The sequence below is a fragment of the Mobula hypostoma genome, chromosome 19 (genome assembly GCF_963921235.1).
Source record: "Mobula hypostoma chromosome 19, sMobHyp1.1, whole genome shotgun sequence".
Lineage (NCBI taxonomy): Eukaryota > Metazoa > Chordata > Chondrichthyes > Myliobatiformes > Myliobatidae > Mobula > Mobula hypostoma.
Window position 1 is genome coordinate 31,108,636 of NC_086115.1, and position 19,490 is coordinate 31,128,125.

Below are 19,490 nucleotides of genomic sequence, written 5' to 3' on the forward strand. Positions count from 1 at the left end.
GCAGTTGTCCCCACAAGCTTCAAGATCGCCACCATCGTGCCAGTGCCGAAGCATTCCACTGCCACGGGCCTGAATGACTTCTGTCCATTTGCACTCACCCCCATCATTGCAAAGTGCTTTGAGAGACTGGTTCTATCACATCTGAAATCCTGTCTGCCCACTACCCTGGACCCCCATCAATTTGCCTATCGCACCAACAGGTCAACAGAGGACGCCATCTCCATGGCACTTCACTCTGCCCTGACCCACCTGGACAGTCCCAATTCTTACGCCAGAATGCTGTTCATTGACTTTAGTTCGGCATTCAATACTGTGATCCCCTCCAAGCTGATCGCCAAACTTCGCCAGCTTGGTATCAGCTCATTCCTCTGCAATTGGACCTTGGGCTTTCTGACTAACAGACCCCATCAGTTAAGTTAGACAACTTCTCCTCCTCCACTCTCACCCTGAACACCAGCGTGCCTCAAGGCTGTGTACTGAGCCCTCTTCCGTACTCCCTTTTCACCTATGACTGCGTTCCTGTACATGGTTCTAACTCCATAATCAAATTCGCAGATGACACCACGGTGGTTGGCCTGATCAGAAGGGATGACGAGACGGCCTACAGGGACGAGGTCCAGCATCTGGCCACGTAGTGTGCCGACAACAACCTGGCCCTTAACACCCAGAAGACCAAGGAGATCATTGTGGACTTCAGGCATCCTCAGATCCACACTCACATCCCCATCTACATCAATGGAGCTGTAGTGGAGTGTGTATCAAGCTTCAAATTCCTTGGTGTCCACATGTAGCACTTACTTTTTTTTCGCAGTTATTTTGTAAATAACACTATTCTTTGCATTTCTGGTCAGATGCTAACTGCATTTCATTGGCTTTGCATCAGTACTCAGCACAATGACAATAAAGTTGAATCTAATCTAATCTTATAAAGCTGCAACATAACTTCCTGATTTTTGAACACAATTCTTTGAGTGATAAAGGAAGCACGCAATGTGCCTTCTTTACTACCCTATCAACACATTGAGGTCAATATAAGGGAGCTACGTACTTGGATCCCTAGATCGTTCTGCACATCAACACAGTTAAGGGTCTTGCTATTACATTCGATCTCCCCAAGTGCAACACTACATTTGGCCGGGTTAAAATTCCACCTGCCACTTATCCACCCATATCTGCTATTTCTGTATATCCTGATGCATCCTTTCCCAATTTCCTGTGCTATCCACCAATTTTTGTATGGTGTGAAAATTTACTAATGCACCCATTTATGTTGTATTCCAAGTAATGTATATGCTGTATATCACAAATATCAGAGATCACATTCAGATCCCTATGGAACACTACATGTCACAAACTTCCAGCCAGAATAAGTCACATCAGCCACTATCCTCTGTCTGCTATGGGCAATCCAATTCTGAATCCAAATGACCATGTCACCATGGATCCCAAGCATCTTCATCTTCCTTATGAGCTTCCCATGAGGGACATTGTTCAATACCTTGTTAATACCCACGAAGGCAACACCCACAGCTCTAACTTCATCAATCATCTCTGTCACCTCTTCAAAAAACTCAATCAAGTTAGTAAGATGTGACTTACTCCACATAAAGCGATGCTCACTGTCCCTAACTAGGGCATGGTTTTCTAATTGCTCATAAATCTTATCCCTAAGAATCCTCTCGAGTAACTTCCCTGCCACTAATATGAGGCTCACCAGTCTAAAGTTTCTAGGATTATCCCCACTTCCCTTTTTGAATAAAGAAACAACATTAGATACTTGTTTGTCCCCTGGGTCCTCTCCTGTGGCTATAGAGACCTCAAAGATATTGGTTAATATTCCAGCAATCTCTTCTATTGCTTCTTTCAGCATTCTGGGATAAATGCCATCATGCTTTATGGAGTTACCCACCATAATATGCTTTACAAAATGCAGCACTACCTTTCTTTATCTTGAAATGCCCCATCAAATTAGCATGCTCTACACTTATCCCTTACATCCTTCTCCTTGGTAAATACTCAGTGGTGCATTGCTAGCCGGAGCGCACGGGAGCGTGTCCTGCACATCTTTAAGAAAAAAGCCAAAATAAACAAGCTAATTAATTAGGTGCCGCCCAGGGTGATTTGAGTATCTCAGAAATTGCTGATCTCCTGGGATTTTTACGCACAACACACTCTGGAGTTTACAAAGAACTGTGCCAAGAACAAAACAAATCCAGCGAGTGGATTTAACAAGATGTTTTCGCTCACAGAACAGCCACTCGCTGGATTTTTTTTTGTTTTTGGCACCATTGTTTGTAAACTCCAGAGTGTGTTGTGCATAAAAATTCCAGGAGATCAGCAGTTTCTGAGATACTCAAAGCACCCTGAGCGGTGCCTAATTAATTAGCTTGTTTATTTTGGCTTTTTTCTTAAAGATGTGCGGGACGCGCTCCCGTGCGCTCCGGCTAGCACTGCACCACTGCAAATACTGATACAAAGTACTCATTAAGGACTTCACTCACATCTTCCACCTACAAGCACGTCCCCTCCTTTACCCTCGAGTGGTCCAACCAGATCCCTAGTATCTCTTGATATTAATTTTGTTATTCATGTTTTATGCACTTGGACAAGGTAAAGTTTCACTTTTTTTTCCAGTTTTTCTCCCTGGTGACACAATTGCTATGGAAGCCAATTACCTTTGTTAGATATGTTCTTCTGCCTGGTCTACTTAGCTTTACCCAGAACTCTGTTCTCATCAGAAATCTGATGTTTTTCTTGCCATTTCAAAATTTAGACTGTTTTGAATCTTCCACCCTCACCATCAACCTCTCCTGTACCCCTACCTCTAATCTTTATAAGTTAAGTCCTGTCTACTGACCCAGTTATTTGAATCATCAATCATTTCAATCAGGTGAGTTCATTCCATCTGAAATCTCTTCCTCCATCTCCATTATTACCCATGGGGTGAAAATTTCTGCCTAATATCCTGCTCTTTGAGCTTTTAATTTTCTAATCTATGGCTCATGAGGCAATCTATTTTTTCTTCTATTTTTTAAAGGTGGTCTCAACTCAACAACTCAAACTCACCCCAAAGGAATCCCTAGTTCTGCCTACTTCATTAGTTCTGCATGAACATAACATCTAGATTCCCCCCTAATTTCTTTTCCAGCCTCAAGCAAATATTTTTATAATCTTGGGAATGGCTATCGACAGAGCCTTGAGTCCTAGTTGGAGCTGCAGAGCATCTCTCTCTCTCTCTCTCTCTCTGCCTATTGCCCACCACCCTTCTCAAATCTTCATCCCGTTGCACCTTTCACCCACCACCTCAGTCTCCGCTCTCTCTCTATGCGCTTTGAGTCCAAAGATGCTGCTTGACTCACTGAGTTTCTGAAGTAGTTTATTTGTTGATCTTCAAATCTCTCAACAGAATGCTGCACCTCATCCCCAGTAGCCTTCACCTCACCTTCATTCACCAATAACCTTTACTTTACCTGCACCTCACCCCAATAACCTTCACCTCATCTGCACCTCACCCCAATAACCTTCACCTCATCTGCACCTCAGCCCAACAACCTTCACTCACCTCCAATAACCTTCACCTCACTTGTACCTCAGCCCAATAACCTTCACCTCATCTGCACCTCACAATAACCTTCACCTCACCTGCACCTCAGCCCAATAACCTTCACTCACCTCCAATAACCTTCACCTCACTTGTACCTCAGCCCAATAACCTTCACCTCATCTGCACCTCAGCCCAACAACCTTCACTCACCTCCAATAACCTTCACCTCACTTGTACCTCAGCCCAATAACCTTCACCTCATCTGCACCTCACAATAACCTTCACCTCACCTGCACCTCAGCCCAATAACCTTCACCTCACTTGTACCTCAGCCCAATAACCTTTACCTCACCTGCACCTCACCCCAATAAACCACCTCACCTCCAATAACCTTCACCTCACTTGCACCTCACCCCAATAACCTTCACTCACCTCCAATACCCTTCATTCAGCTCCAATAACCTTCACCTCACCTGCACCCCACCCCAATAACCTTCACTCTCCTCCAGTAAACTTCACCTCACCAACAGGATGAATTTAAAACTCTTCAATCTTTCTTGCTTCCACCCCAGAACCAAAGTCATTCCATCATTGACATGAGTTTAACTCCTTGCTCCAACTCACTATCCACTTATTCTGTGAGGGTGGGCCTTACCCTTAACATCTCCAAAGCATAAGTTCTCTACTAAGCTGCCTCTGCTGTTCAATGGTTTGACAAGGATGGTTTGGACCCGAATGATGGAGTATCCGAAACAAGGATCGAGACACGGTATCAAACTGGATTGAGAACTGAGCACAAAACAAACGCTAGATGATATCACTAGTTGGGCTTACAATTCAGCACCGAACCTCAGTTCAGGTGCTCTTCAAATACTTAATTCTTGGTGCCCAAAACATGACTGCTAATTAGCGGGACCATTCTGAACCTTTAAGGGGGCTGTACTAGCTATCATACTCTGGAGAGTTAGACAGTTTAACTGCTGGAAGCTGGCGCAGTTGTGAGTGATTTGTAACAGGACCCCCCTCCCCTACAGCCAACTCCTGACAGCCCTGGCTGCTCAGAGAAGCAGTGATGGTAGTTGTGGATGAGGGCCAGATCCAAGGTGTGTCTCTCAGACACCGAGCACCTCTCTTTCGATCCAAATCCTTCCCAGTCCATGAGGTACTGCCGAACACCCCAAACAGTGCATGAGTCCAAGAGTCTTCTCACCGTTGAAGACCTGTTCCTCTCTGCTAAACCTGGGTGGCAGTGGGGCTAAGAGGATGGTGCAGACAGGATTTAATTTAGAGATGTGGAAGGTGAGATTGATCTTTCGGGTGTTGGGGAGCTGCAAGGTACAAGCCACTGGGTTTACTTTCCTCTGGACTTTGAATGGTCCAATGAACTTGGGCGCCAACCTTCTAGATTCCACCTGAAGAAGCAAATCGTGAGTGGACAGCCAGACCTGTTACCCAGGCTGCATAGTGGGTCCCTGTCTTTCCTTCGGTTCACCTTGGTCTCTGCCTTCTGGGTTGAGGCCAGCAACATTTCTCTTGCCCTAATCCACTTTTGCTTGCAGCGTTGGATGAGATCTTTGGCTGCAGGGACACCAACCTTGGTCTCCTGTTCCGGAAAGAGAGGTGGAGGATAACCAAACCGGTACTTGAATGGTGACACCCAGGCACCGAATGTTGTAAGCTGTGGGTGACCTCTGCCCACATCAGATGTTCGCACCTCTCATCAGGTCTTTCTGAGGCCAGGCATCTTAGCATATGTTCTAAATCTTAGTTGATCTGCTCTGTCTGGCCGTTGGACTGCGGGTGAAACCCAAAGGAAAGGTTTGCTGTTGCCCCTATTAACCTACATAACACCCTCCAGAAATGTGATGCAAATCGTGGACCACCATCCAAGACAATATCCACCGGGAATCTGTGGACCCTGAAGACCTATTCCAGGAAAACTTCACCCTTCAGATGGTAGCTTCTCCAAGGAATGAATTTGCAGGCTTTTTAAAACCGATCGACAACTACCTTGATGACAGTCTTCCCTTTGGATGGCAGAAGACCCATGACAAAGTCCATGGAGACGTGCGTCCATGGAGACATGGACTTTGAGAAGATTAGGATATCATCCAAGTAAATGAAGGCGTACTTATGAAGAGTGTCCTGGAGTACATTGTTTCTCAAGGTCTGAAAAATTGCCGGAGCACATGGCTGAAGGCATAACCAAGTATTTGCAAGGATCCGCATCAGTGCATTGAATGCAGTCTTCCACTCATTGCCTTCCCTTATACGGACCAGATTGTATGCACTCTGTAGGTCTAGCTTTGTGAATACTCTCGCTCCTTGGAGCATCTCGAAGGCCATATTCATGAGTGGAAGGGGTTAACGATTCTTGGCCATTATGTGGTTTAATGCTCTATAATCAATGCATGGCTGAAGGCTCCCATCTTTCTTTCATACAAAGAAGAAGCCTGTGCTGGCTGATGAGGTAGACGGTCAAATGAAGCCCGGGGCAAGAGCTTGCTTTGTATAGCCCTCCATGGTGCTTCTCTCTGGACCTGAGAGCACATACAGTTGACCCTGAGGGGAATAAGTACTGGGCAGCAGGTCTATAGCATCAGTAGGGTACTGCAGTGGAAGATTCGAGGCCTTTCCCTGGCTGAAGACTTCCTCCTAGTCTTGAAAGATGGAAGGGATTTCGACCAGTTTGAGTGTTGCTATCTCCTCTGGACCTTCCCTCGAGCATGACTCCTCGGCTTTTTAGGTGGCAGTGGTGATTTGACAGACCTTAGTCCCCTCCCTAGGTTCACAAAGCTCATTCGTAGAAATAGTGGCCAAATTAGGGTCCAAATCCCCATCTATATCCTCACACAACTGCACCGAGGCATTACAGAGGGTCCTTGCCTCCCACCCTATAGGAATAGGCTTCAAGGATCGATGTATAGGAATCTCTCTGGGGTTGGAAGATGAGCTGGCTCCGCAGAATGACCGAATGGCTCTCCCAAGAGACCCTGACTTCCTCCTTCCACGATTTGATGTAGGTTGTGAATCTCCAGGCTTTGTCTGGAAATCCTTTTACTGTGGCTGGCCACAGCAGACAAAAGAGTCTGATACCCAGCTGGGTCCACATTGGCTCAATCGACGAGAGTCTTTGACAAAAATGGTTTGGACCCAAATGCTGGAGTATCTGAAGCAAGGATCGAGACACAGTAACAAATTGGATCAAGAACTCAGCACAAAACAAACTCTATACAATATCACAGTTGGACATACAGCTGAGCACTTAACCTCAGTTCAGGTGTTTTTTAAATGCTCAATTGTTGGCAACCAAAACATGAGAGCCAATCAGTGGGACCATCCTGAACCCTTAATGGGGCCGCATCAGCTATCCATACTCTGGAGAGTTAGAGCTTTTAAATCCCGGAAGCTGGTGCAGTTGGGAGTATCGCATTAAGAAATGGTGTCCTCAGACAATAATGGTCCATTAGAAAACTCTGGAAAACAATGGCTATTTCCTACATCTCAGAAGCCTCCTCAGCAAAGACAGATATTGATGATAATGGTTACCATGATGGAACAATCATGGACTGATTCAGGAAAAGGCTGTTTGGTGACTGAGCCCTTAAACCTGACACAAAACTCAAAGTCTAAACAGGAACCCGTCAACCTTGGCCTATAGCACACTTCAGGGTCTTCATCTACCTAGAATGAACACCTTATCCTACTGGACAGGCATCACCAATCAAAGATGGCAGTGTCTCTCTATAAAGAGAGTTCAGCAGAGGAGGACAAAGGGCTTAATTAGGAAGGGGAAAAAAGATTATAAGAGAAAACTGGCAGGGAACATAAAAACTGACTGTAAAAGCTTTTATAGATATGTGAAAAGAAAAAGATTGGTTAGGACAAATGTAGGTCCCCTACAGACAGAAACAGGTGAATTGATTATGGGGAGCAAGGACATGGCAGACCAATTGAATAACTACTTTGGTTCTGTCTTCACTAAGGAGGACATAAATAATCTTCCAGAAGTAGTAGGGGACAGAGGGTCCAGTGAGATGGAGGAACTGAGGGAAATACATATTAGTAGGGAAGTGGTGTTAGGTAAATTGAAGGGATTAAAGGCAGATAAATCCCCAGGGCCAGATGGTCTGCATCCCAGAGTGCTTAAGGAAGTAGCCCAAGAAATAGTGGATGCATTAGTGATAATTTTTCAAAACTCTTTAGATTCTGGACTAGTTTCTGAGGATTGGAGGGTGGCTAATATAACCCCACTTTTTAAAAAAGGAGGGAGAGAGAAACCAGAGAATTATAGGCCGGTTAGCCTAACATTGGTGGTGGGGAAAATGCTAGAGTCAGTTATCAAAGATGTGATAACAGCACATTTGGAAAGCGGTGAAATCATTGGACAAAGTCAGCATGGATTTGTGAAAGGAAAATCACGTCTGACGAATCTCATAGAATTTTTTGAGGATGTAACTAGTAGAGTGGATAGGGGAGAACCAGTGGATGTGGTATATTTGGATTTTCAAAAGGCTTTTGACAAGGTCCCACATAGGAGATTAGTGTGCAAACTTAAAGCACACGGTATTGGGGGTAAGGTATTGATGTGGATAGAGAATTGGTTGGCAGACAGGAAACAAAGAGTGGGAATAAACGGGACCTTTTCAGAATGGCAGGCAGTGACTAGTGGGGTACCGCAAGGCTCAGTGCTGGGACCCCAGTTGTTTACAATATATATTAATGACTTAGATGAAGGAATTAAATGCAGCATTTCCAAGTTTGCAGATGACACGAAGCTGGGCGGCAGTGTTAGCTGTGAGGAGGATGCTAAGAGGATGCAGGGTGACTTGGATAGGTTAGGTGAGTGGGCAAATTCATGGCAAATGCAATTTAATGTGGATAAATGTGAGGTTATCCACTTTGGTGGCAAAAACAGGAAAACAGATTATTATCTGAATGGTGGCCGATTAGGAAAAGGGGAGCTGCAACGAGACCTGGGTGTCATTATACACCAGTCATTGAAAGTGGGCATGCAGGTACAGCAGGCGGTGAAAAAGGCGAATGGTATGCTGGCATTCATAGCAAGAGGATTCGAGTACAGGAGCAGGGAGGTACTACTACAGTTGTACAAGGCCTTGGTGAGACCACACCTGGAGTATTGTGTGTAGTTTTGGTCCCCTAATCTGAGGAAAGACATCCTTGCCATACAGGGAGTACAAACAAGGTTCACTAGATTGATTCCTGGGATGGTAGGGCTTTCATATGAAGAAAGACTGGATCAACTAGGCTTATACTCATTGGAATTTAGAAGATTGAGGGGGGATCTTATTGAAACGTATAAAATCCTAAAGGGATTGGACAGGCTAGTTGCAGGAAGATTGTTCCCGATGTTGGGGAAGGGGTCACAGTTTGAGGATAAAGGGGAAGCCTTTTAGGACCAAGATTAGGAAAAACTTCTTCACACAGAGAGTGGTGAATCTGTGGAATTCTCCACCACAGGAAACAGTTGAGGCCAGTTCATTGGCTATATTTAAGAGGGAGTTAGATATGGCCCTTGTGGCTAAAGGGATCGGGGGTATGGAGGGAAGGCTGGTACATGGTTCTGAGTTGGATGATCAGCCATGATCATACTGAATGGCGGTGCAGGCTTGAAGGGCCGAATGGCCTACTCCTGCGCCTATTTTCTATGTTTCTATGTTTCTGAGCACTGTTTATAAATTGGCAGGTGACACCACTCTTCTTGGCAGAATCTCAGATAGCACCAAGGAGGCATACAGAAATGACATAGATCAGGTGGTTGATTGGTGTCACAACAGCCTTGCACTCAATATAAGCATGACCAAAGAATTGACTGTGGACAGGAAGGGGAAGTCAGGAGAACACATGCCAATTGCCATTAAGGGATCAGCGGTGGAAAGTGTGAGCAGCTTCAAGTTCCTGGACATCAACATCACTGAGGATCTGTCCTGAACACAATACATTATTGCAATCATGAAGAAGGCATGCTAGTGGCTCTACTTCATTAGAAGTATGAGGAAATTAGATATGGCACCAAAGACTCTTGCACATTTCTATAGAAGAACGGTGGAGAGCATTCTTACTGGTTGCATCACATCTGGTACAGAGGCTCCAACACACAGGATTGCAAGAGGCTGCAGAAGGTTGTAGACTTAGCCAGTTCTATCATGGCAGAACTCTCCCCGCCATTGAGGGCATCTTCAAGAGGCAGTGCCTCATAAAGGCAGCATTCACCATTAACTAACTTCATCATCAAGGAGGTACAGCAACCTGAAGACCCACTCTCCTTGACTCAGGACTAGCTTTTTCCTGCCTGCCACTAGATTTCTGAACAGTCTATAAGCACATGAGCACTACCACAGTATTCCCTTTTTGAACTATTTATTTATTTTGTGATTTATATCAATTTTATATCATTGCACTCTACTGTTGCCAAAAAAAATTTATGTCATATGAAACACCGATAAGAAATATGATTCTGATTCCGATTCTGATTGTGAGCAAATCCATTCCAGGAACCAATATCCACAAATCTCCCAGACCAGTACTCCCAGCATTAAGGATTAAATTGCCCTCAGTTCCCTCAAAGAGTCAGAGGGAGATATAATGCAAAACAACCCACCTAGTCTGTGCCAACCATCAACCACCCATTTTTACTAATCCTAGATGAGTCCTATTATTTTCTTTTCTCCTCCCCCCCCCTTCCATTGGGCAGGGTAAATTATTCACACAGCTGACACTAGACTCTCAAAACTATTGAGCTCCATCGTAGCAAGGAATTACCAGGAGCACAGAGGAAAATATTCAAGGATGTTGCTAATGGCTTCTCCAAACATCTGATATTCCCACAAACAGGTGGGAATCCCTGGTCCATGACTATTTGAAATAGAGAAAGGGCAGGCATTGATGACCTTGAGTCGAAGCTCAGTGAAAACAGAAAAAATGACACTCCGAACTACCAAACTACCCAGTGGCCTGCCTTGTTAAGAAACTCCTGCCACAGGGTCCGTGAGTCTCACATTGGTCTGATCAGCTCGCTTGGAACCCATGGGGTTTGGAGCAGAAGCAAGTCACCCTCAGACCAAAGCGATGGCTTGAGAAGAATATGGGCACTACTAAATATGCACAGCTCCACAGTACCTTTGTGCTTTCCAGTAGGACTGGAGCTTTGAAACCACAACCATCAAAGATGGCAACACTTTTAAATTCCTTGGCCACTGGTATATTAGTCATTGGAGACAGTTAGAACTGAGAAGGGCCATAAGCGTAACTTTCAGATTAAAATTATTACCAAGAATGGAATGTTAATTCATCAGCTTACTTCTCAGAAGAAAGGCATCACATATAGCATTTATGTAAAGGCACTTACTGTCATAGTTCCCCCTAAGCTGTGTGCATGTGCACGCACACACACGTTTTTCAATGAGCGCACAAAGGAAATTAAAGTGTGCAGAAAAGGTTAGTTACCTAAAATAATGCAGTAATTAATAATTACACTTATTGAAAATGATCTTTCAGCTAACTGATTCTGTTAACTAGTTAGTTGGTTTTTCAAATACCACAATGCAAGTCACTAATTTACGTCACCTCACTTATCCTGTTCAGGTTTGTACAGCTGCATCACGGCGGCAGCCATGTTTGACGGACAGTGTTCATTTCGTAAAGTTTACAAAGATATGTTTCAAATCTTGTAGATAGCTTACTAAGTTTTTATTGAAAAAAAGTATTGATTCACTATGTCGAATTCAAAAGAAGCGAAGGGTGTGAAGTGCAAAAGAACTGCAAATTTGTTTAAAGTTGAATGGCTTAACAAAACAGTAGAAACTGCTACACCAAAAGCTCATGAGGTCATGAACGTTCAGCTACAAGAAATATTTATATATGATTCGGAAACTGGAGTTATCTACTTGTATTGTCATGATGTGAAAATTGCTGGAGAATTTGCTAGTGGAAAGAAGTGGGATGATATTTGGAAACTTGACTTTTTGAAGTGTCATTTGGTAAGTAAATCGCATTTGGACAGTGTACAAAAGCTCAGGCAACAGAACCCATCATTACCCATTCCAGGAGTGCTATGCATGTTACGGTTGAGTGCAGATGAGCGAGTGCGAAAACGATCAAACCCAGAGGAGATCAAAGATGAGGTACAAGAATGGTCAGCTTTTGATTTCTCCACAATTGCAGATTGTGACTTCACTTTTGGCGATGAACAAGTTAATGCCTTATGTCTAAAATATCATGATTTTCTAGCTGAAAATATTGTAATAGTTAGACAGTTTAACGATTTTCAATTTTTCCGTGCAAGAAAAAAGTAATCCAAACCGATTTCAAACTTTGCTCAAATGGTGGCATTTGTACTTCAAAATGAACAGTTTTGCGACCTTGCACAGTTGATGGACATTGGGGGACCCTTTCTTGCGTCTAGTGCGGACTGTGAGCGAGGTTTTAGCCAATGAATGAACTCAAAAACAAGCTGAGAAACCGTTTAGGTGAATATCATTTGGATATGTTAATGAGAATCAAAAGCTATCAATTGGATGGAAGTTCTTTTAGTCTAGATAGAGTTTACAAAGAATGGGTAAATGCCAAAGACAGGAGAGAGGAAAAATAACTGAGTGACATAAATATGTATGTTATTTTGTTCTTATTCTGTGCAGTTTTATGTCAAATATTTTGTAAACACATAAACTGTTCCATGTGTGCGTTCAGTGTGCACATACTTTTGTCACAGGAAAAAAATCTGCACAACATAATATTTTTACGCACACTGACTACTAAAAATTAGAGGGACCATTGCTTACTGTCAATGAAAGCATAGAGGAAAATCTTTTCCATTTGTCACTTAAAACAAATCTGATATGATGGAGTGATTTAAATGCAGTAACCTAACCTTACTGGCAAATATATTGAACCCCAAATTGAGAAACTTCCTACATTCAGCTCAACCCTTCAAGTCAGTTTATGGATACAGTAATAAGAATTTTAATGGTTGACAGGATTATGCTAACCATTGCACAAGGACCAATTGGTTAAATACTTACATTAGGTACAATTGGAGGTGTTAAAGTTCCTTTCCTTAGTCCATCCCAGTTAAAACCTTCAAACCATCTGTGAAAAAAACATAGAATTTGTAGTTGTACATCTTCAAAGTAACAATAATGTTTTCAATTTTACACAAGGAGAGCTAAGAGTTTCCAAAATGAGTAGCTCGCTTTACAGAATCTATTCTTGATGCCTGAGACATGGTTCTTTGATTTCTCAGCAACAGTGAGGGTCCAACATGGGTATCGTTTGGTTCGGGGTTCATTTTCAATGAGATGTACAATGACCAATTTAAGAATGCACATTCTTTTCTAATATCAAAGCAATCAATTCTATTTCATTAGTAAATAAATGATGAGCAAATATAACATGATAGTATAATTACATCAAGCATTATCACTTCTCCACTTCCTCTCTTTCTCTCTGACACATACACACACATAATTACAGGCAGTTTTCCTATGGCACTGCTCTTTTGAAAAATGAAAGAGTTCACTAGATGCCCCAAAAGCTGAATTTGTTTTCCAGTTTAAACAAAATATTCAACATCTAAAGTATCTATTTTTTGCAATAAATCCAGGTCAGGAGACTATGCTTATCGTGGCAAATTAGTAAATAAAATTAATAGCAGGAGGGAGGAGAAGATGGCGGCGCGACACAGCGTGCGCGGCCATTCCGACTGATATCATATCTGTGAAGTAGGATGCCGTGCACAATCCTGCTTTGATGGAGACAGATGTGAAGAAGCATGGGGGAACATCTGGAGAAACTTCTGAAATGCCTGCTTTACTGCCACTGCTACTGTGCGATCGAGAATCTCTGGAGGGGAAGGCCCCAAATTCTCGGCCTTGCCTATTTCCTGTTCCCGGGGGAGGGGTTGAAGCGCACGGCAGAGATGGTGCTCCGTGCATCGGTGTCGGAGAGTTGGTCGGAGGCTCGGAGTTTTCTGATGGACTTGGAGTCGGACTGTGGTCGGATGCTTCCGGGAAGCTGCATTGGCAAGTTTGCAGCGCTGGAGGTTTACCGTCTGCGTGAGATGATGGGACTTTCGAGAGACTTTGAGACTTTACCGTGCCCATGGTCTGTTCTTATCAAATTGTGGTAATGCTTTGCACTGTTGTAACTATATGTTATAGTTACGTGGTTTTTGTCAGTTTTTCAGTCTTGGTTTGTCATGTGTTTCTGTGATACCATTCTGGAAAAACATTGTATCATTTCCTAATGCATGCATTACTAAATGACAATAAAAGAGGACTGCGTGTCCACATAATCTAATCTCATCTCATCTAGCATGCTTAATGAGCAGCATGAAATTCAATAATAAGAAGCTGATTTGCCTGGATAACAGTGACAGAGTGTGCAGCAGAGGGTCAATTCTCGTGTTTGTATTCTTTGATTATTACATTGAACAACATGTACGGTAAAGAAGCAGAAACATATTCACAATAAGGCTGATAACGTGAGGTCCCTCATGTGCCAGAAGGTGAGGACAGAACAATATTGTATATCATAATCCATGAGCCCAGGTGCCTTGTTTGATTTGACCCTGTCACACAGTGCAGCTGAGGTCTTAGAATCAGAATCAGGTTTATTGTGACCTAAATGATGTCGTGAAATTTGTTGTTTCATTGCAGCAAGGCATAAAAAAAAACTACTATAAGTTACAATAAAATAAATAGTGCGAAAGAGCAATAGTGAGGTTTTCCAGCCGATATAGCCCATTTGCTGCATAACCTGAAGAATGGTGTCTTCTCATTGAAGGAAATTTATGGACAATGCTGCTTTACCCTGGAACATCTGATATCAATATCCTTTGTGCCATGGCGCCGTCCTGTGACTTGCCATGTCTGGTGGGCCCTGTCAAAGAAACTTGCCCTTCACAGGTAGCAAAAGTTCTAAGTAAATTTATTACTAAAGTACGTACATATATGTCATCAAATACTGCCCCGAGATTCATCAGCTTACAGGCCTTCACAGTACAATAAAGAAGTACAATAGATTCAATGAAAAACTACACACAAAGTCTGACAATCAACCCATGTGCAAAATAAGACACTGTTCAAAAACAAAAAATAATATAATTTTAAAATATCAATGAATAATGGTGAGAATATAAATTGTGAAGTCCTTTAAAGTGAGTCCATAGGTTGTGAAATCGGTTCAATCAATCAAAAGGCCCTTAGTTTGCTACTGGTAGGTCATACTGCTCCCTGGGGACACCTGGGGATGCCAGGAATACTAGTTAGTAACAAGATTGATCTTGTATTGTTAGACATGCATTTTGGAGCCCTGTGTGTCTAAATCAATATACAGCTGCAAATTGGTATGGGGGTCTCCATAGTAATTTATTTATCACCAGTTTTTGTCCTACACTGTCCCATTTATGAGATAAAAAAGTTGGTTCCAATATCTTACACACTGTCACCCCTCTGTCATCTCCTTTCCTGTGTCTCTGAGCATTAAGCTATTTTTACATGAAGACAGAGTCATTTTAATTAGACCTTATTACTTGGTGCTTACCAAGGAAGAGAACAGTTGACCCTGAGTCTAGTACTGTGTTCAACTTGAAGAAAGATGGTATCTCAATGTACAATTCAATTACATGATGAACACCCATTATTGCCATATCATTATGTATTCTTTGTGTGAGCACCAGCTCTGGATTTGTTGAACAAGTACATAATCTCAGCAACAGCTTTAAAAAGTTAATAAAGTTGCTTTGAAGTGCAACACAGTATTGTACAAAGAAATTCATAGAGGAAATACTCACTTGTGTTTTTGAATGTCCTTAACTCCATTTTTCAAATTCCCAAGTCTTTCTGATGGATTGTCCCTATTAGAAAATAGGAAATAACCATTATGAATGATTCAAATGCTGTTTAATAATCATTTTGGGAATATACTGAAACAAATAAAGGCACAAGAAGGACTGCTCTTCTGAATGTTACATAAATTTCAGATGAAGTGTTGAGCTGGTTAGATATTTCACAGCCCCAGATCTGCCAGAAACTTACCTGCATAGTTTCTTAATTAGGTTAGCAGCATTTTTTGTAATTTTCTTTGGAAATTCAATCATGTCAATCCCACGAAGAATGATGTTGTAGGTTTTCATGGGATCAGGCCCTGAGAATGGTGGACTTTATTCAAAGGAAGAGGAAACGCAATTTTAGAAACAGTTCCACACTGTGATTGATAACACCCACATTTTTCAGTTGCATTGATGACAAAATCATTATTATTTATGGCCATTAAACATGTAAGCTAGCATCTACTCCTGAATTACACACATGCGCAGTTATTTTTGGCAAATCTAAAAATCTACTGTCAATTTCTCCTGTTCCTCAACAGAGTATGCTGTTTTGCAGATTAGCCTTATTAAATTATTTACATTTTCAAGATTCTTGTTCCCATTTTTGTAGACCACCATCACTTGCACACACAAGGACCCAGAAAGAGCAAATTAGATGAATAACCAGTTAACCTTTTTTTTTGTAGCTATACTGGTTGAGGGACAATGAGCAATTCAGTATGAGGAAAGAATAGACATACTGGGTTTATTTTCTTTGGACTAACAGAGCTGATGGGTGACCCAAAAGAAATGTTTAATAATAGAAGGGGCAATGATGGAGTAGATAGTGGGAAACATTTCTTCTTAACAGAGGTGTCTAAAACCAGAGGACACTGATTTTAGGGGTAGCGAGGATCTGAAGTTCTCATCCAGAGAATGGTTGAGATCTGGAACCCACTGCTTGAGTGGGCGATGAAGGCTGGTGTTCTCACAACATTTAAACAGTCTGGCAAAACACTTAAATGATCAATACATGGAAGAGATATCTGTAAATGGAATTGGCATTGATGTGTACTTTATGAGATGAAGGGCCTGTTTCTGTGCCTTTATGACTGACTCTAAGACTCTATGACAATATAGTGATTCCATATTATTCTTTGAACAGTGGATTTCAAGGTAACCCCAGTCTGCTTCCTGGAGTGCATTTCACTTCCATGCTGGAAACACGGCAGCTGATTTTCACACAGTAGTATACCGCAGTAGTGGAGAGAACATGCATCTAATCTGTAATAGTGACGTTTATTGAAGAATGATAATTGTCAGTATACTGGGGAGAACTCCTTAGGGTTTAGTGGAGCATTTTACCTCCACCAGAGTAAATATATGGGGGTTAGTTGGTGCTGCTGCCTCACAGCTCCCGGACTCCAGTTTGATCCTGACCTCGGTTGCTTGGCATGGAGTTTGTGTCTCTCCCTGTGGCCACATGGGATTTCCCTGGTTACCTGTCACAGGCTAAGGACATTCTAATAGCTTAATTAGTTTCTGTGAATCACTCCTTAGTGTAGGTAAATGACAAAAAAGTCCCAGGGAGTTAATGAGTATATTTGAAACAATAAAGCTCCCTCTATGTATTTCTAAAGAAATACGTAGAGGGAGGTGGGCTACTTTGCTGAGATCTAGTACGGTTCCAATGATATAAATAGGCTCCTTCTGTGCTGAAGTTATTTCAGAAACACAATGTCACAGACAAAGCAGAGCCTGGGCATTGTGCTTAATCTCTGAAATGATCTGACACTCACAATTTTCTGTGAGTATAAGGAAAATGCATTTGCATTAGATTTATTTCCCATTTAAATCCACTTTTAAACTTTATGAAATGAGCATTTCAATTTTGTTTCTGCTAATATTTGAACAAGAGGTTCTGCTCAGCAGTACTGGTCAGAGATGGAACCGATAGGGAAAAGCTAGCTTGCATCTCCACATTACACAGTTAAAAACACTTCCATACTCTCAGGGGTCAGTTTATTAGGTACCTCCTGTACTTAATAAATAAAGTGGCCACTGAATGTATGTTCGTGGCCTTCTGTTGTAGACAAGCCACTTCAAGGTTCAATGTGTTGTGCATTCAGAGATGCCCTCCTGCACACAACTGTTGTAATATGTGAGTTACTATTGCCTACTTGTCAGCTTGAAGTAGTCGGAAGATTGTGCCGGGCAGCCTGCAAGTGTTGCTACGCTTCTGGCACCAACATAGCATGCCTGCAACTCCCTAACCCCAACTGTATGTCTTAGGACTGTGAGAGGAAACCAGAGCACCTGGAGGAACCCATGTAGTCACCGGAAGAATGTACAAACTCTTTAGAGACAGCAGTTGGCCCTGTAATAGCATTACGCTAACCGCTATGCTACTGCACCATCCTCTTTACGCAAACATTAATAAACAGGTTGTATGTTAAATTAAAAGGCTATATTAGTATCATAGATGACTTGGATACCTAACTTTTAAATGTTTGGTCCAACTTGGAGCTGCAGAGTTAAATTGGGTACTTCATTCAAGTCATCATAAACATAATTGTTTTTTTCCACAATTTTCTAAACATTCCTCTTCCAGTCTCCTTCACTGACATACCAGAGACAAATGGTAGTCCGTGCTCTGTAAGAGCATTTTGAATATCAGGTGGGTGGTTTTAAAGCAAAATGAATGAAAATATAAATTAGGGGCAGTTGACATTGATTCTAAATAAGGATTTTTATTGGTGAAGAAAACACAAACCCATTTAACAGATCAGGATTTGGAAATGTCTTTTTTTTAGCTATTATTTTTTTAGAACTGAAAAATTCAAGCCCTAGATTTAACACACAAGACAACACAATCCTATTCCAGATTTTCTCACCTGCCAGTTAGGAGTTCATACATAAGGATTCCAAGTGACCAGTAATCAGCTGAGATGTCATGACCTTTGTTCAAGATGATTTCTGGAGCCACGTATTCCGGAGTCCCACAGAATGTCCATGTTTTCTTTCCAAACCCTATTTTCTTAGCAAATCCAAAGTCCACCTAATGCATAGACAACATGCCAATTAACTTGTGAGTATGTTGAATCCTTCTGTACTGCAATTTACAATCTTACATCGATACAACTGCTTACAGTTTATAGATCATGATTACTATTTACTGTGTGATACGTGGCTCTAACATCAATAACTAGGTGTTCATGTCAAGACCACGATCACTATTTACTGTGTGATACACGACTCTTAATACCAATAACTAAATGTTCATGTCAAGGCCATGGTCACTATTTACTGTGTGATACACGACTCTAATATCAATAACTAGATGTTCATGTCGAGACCATGATCACTATTTACTGTGTGATACATGGCTCTGATGTCAATAACTAGATATCCACGTCCCTTATGTCATGCTCCTGATCCTTATCACATTCGACTTCTTTCCTGCCAGGGATGGAAGTTAACACACACCAGCCTATGGACATCATGGAAAGAACCCTGAAAACTAATGGAACACCTAATAAAAGGACTATACATTACAATAAAATACAGAAAATTAACGTACTGCAAAAAGAGAGCAAAAATTTATTGTTGAGGGGTGGAGTTTCAGTTTAGCTGGACTCACCTTTCTGGGAAAGCTGACCTTTGGAGTTAGTGACTCTAATAAAAATGCTACAGTTTTGTGATATAGGCCCCTAAATAAACTGGACGTCCAGACGAGGGAAATCATTAAAGTGTTAAAGATTTAATATTAAATTACAAAACAGGTAGTATATTAATGTGCAGAGATAACTAAAGCAAAGGTAACATAGCCAGAAGAGGGAAGGAAGGGACTGCAGAATCAAATTGTTTATTTTCTTCCAGATGCTTTTGAAGTAGCAATATACAGGCCATGCTGAAAGGCATTCTAACTGATTGCATCACTGTCTGGTGCGGAAGGGTCACTGCACAGGATCAGAAAAAAGCTGCAGAAGGTTAAAAACTCAGCCAGCTACTTCAAGGGCACTAGCCTTCCGAGCATCGAGGACATCTTCAAAGGCGATGACTCAAAAAGGTGGCATCCATCATTACCGACCCCTATCATCCAGGACATGCCCTCTT

General features: G+C 42.0%; 1 protein-coding gene across 3 annotated transcripts in view; it reads right to left on the bottom strand.

The window, feature by feature from the left end:
- prkg1b (protein kinase cGMP-dependent 1b) overlaps positions 1-19,490 on the bottom strand; it is an 836,131-nt gene that overhangs the window by 17,442 nt on the left and 799,199 nt on the right. For all 3 annotated transcript variants that reach the window (XM_063071598.1, XM_063071596.1, XM_063071595.1), the window contains 4 exons: positions 18,269-18,432; positions 15,601-15,723; positions 15,357-15,419; positions 12,586-12,652 (listed from right to left, as the gene is read on the bottom strand). In XM_063071598.1, the coding sequence (XP_062927668.1) occupies positions 12,586-12,652; positions 15,357-15,419; positions 15,601-15,723; positions 18,269-18,432 (417 nt within the window). The remainder of the gene's footprint in view (positions 1-12,585; positions 12,653-15,356; positions 15,420-15,600; positions 15,724-18,268; positions 18,433-19,490) is intronic.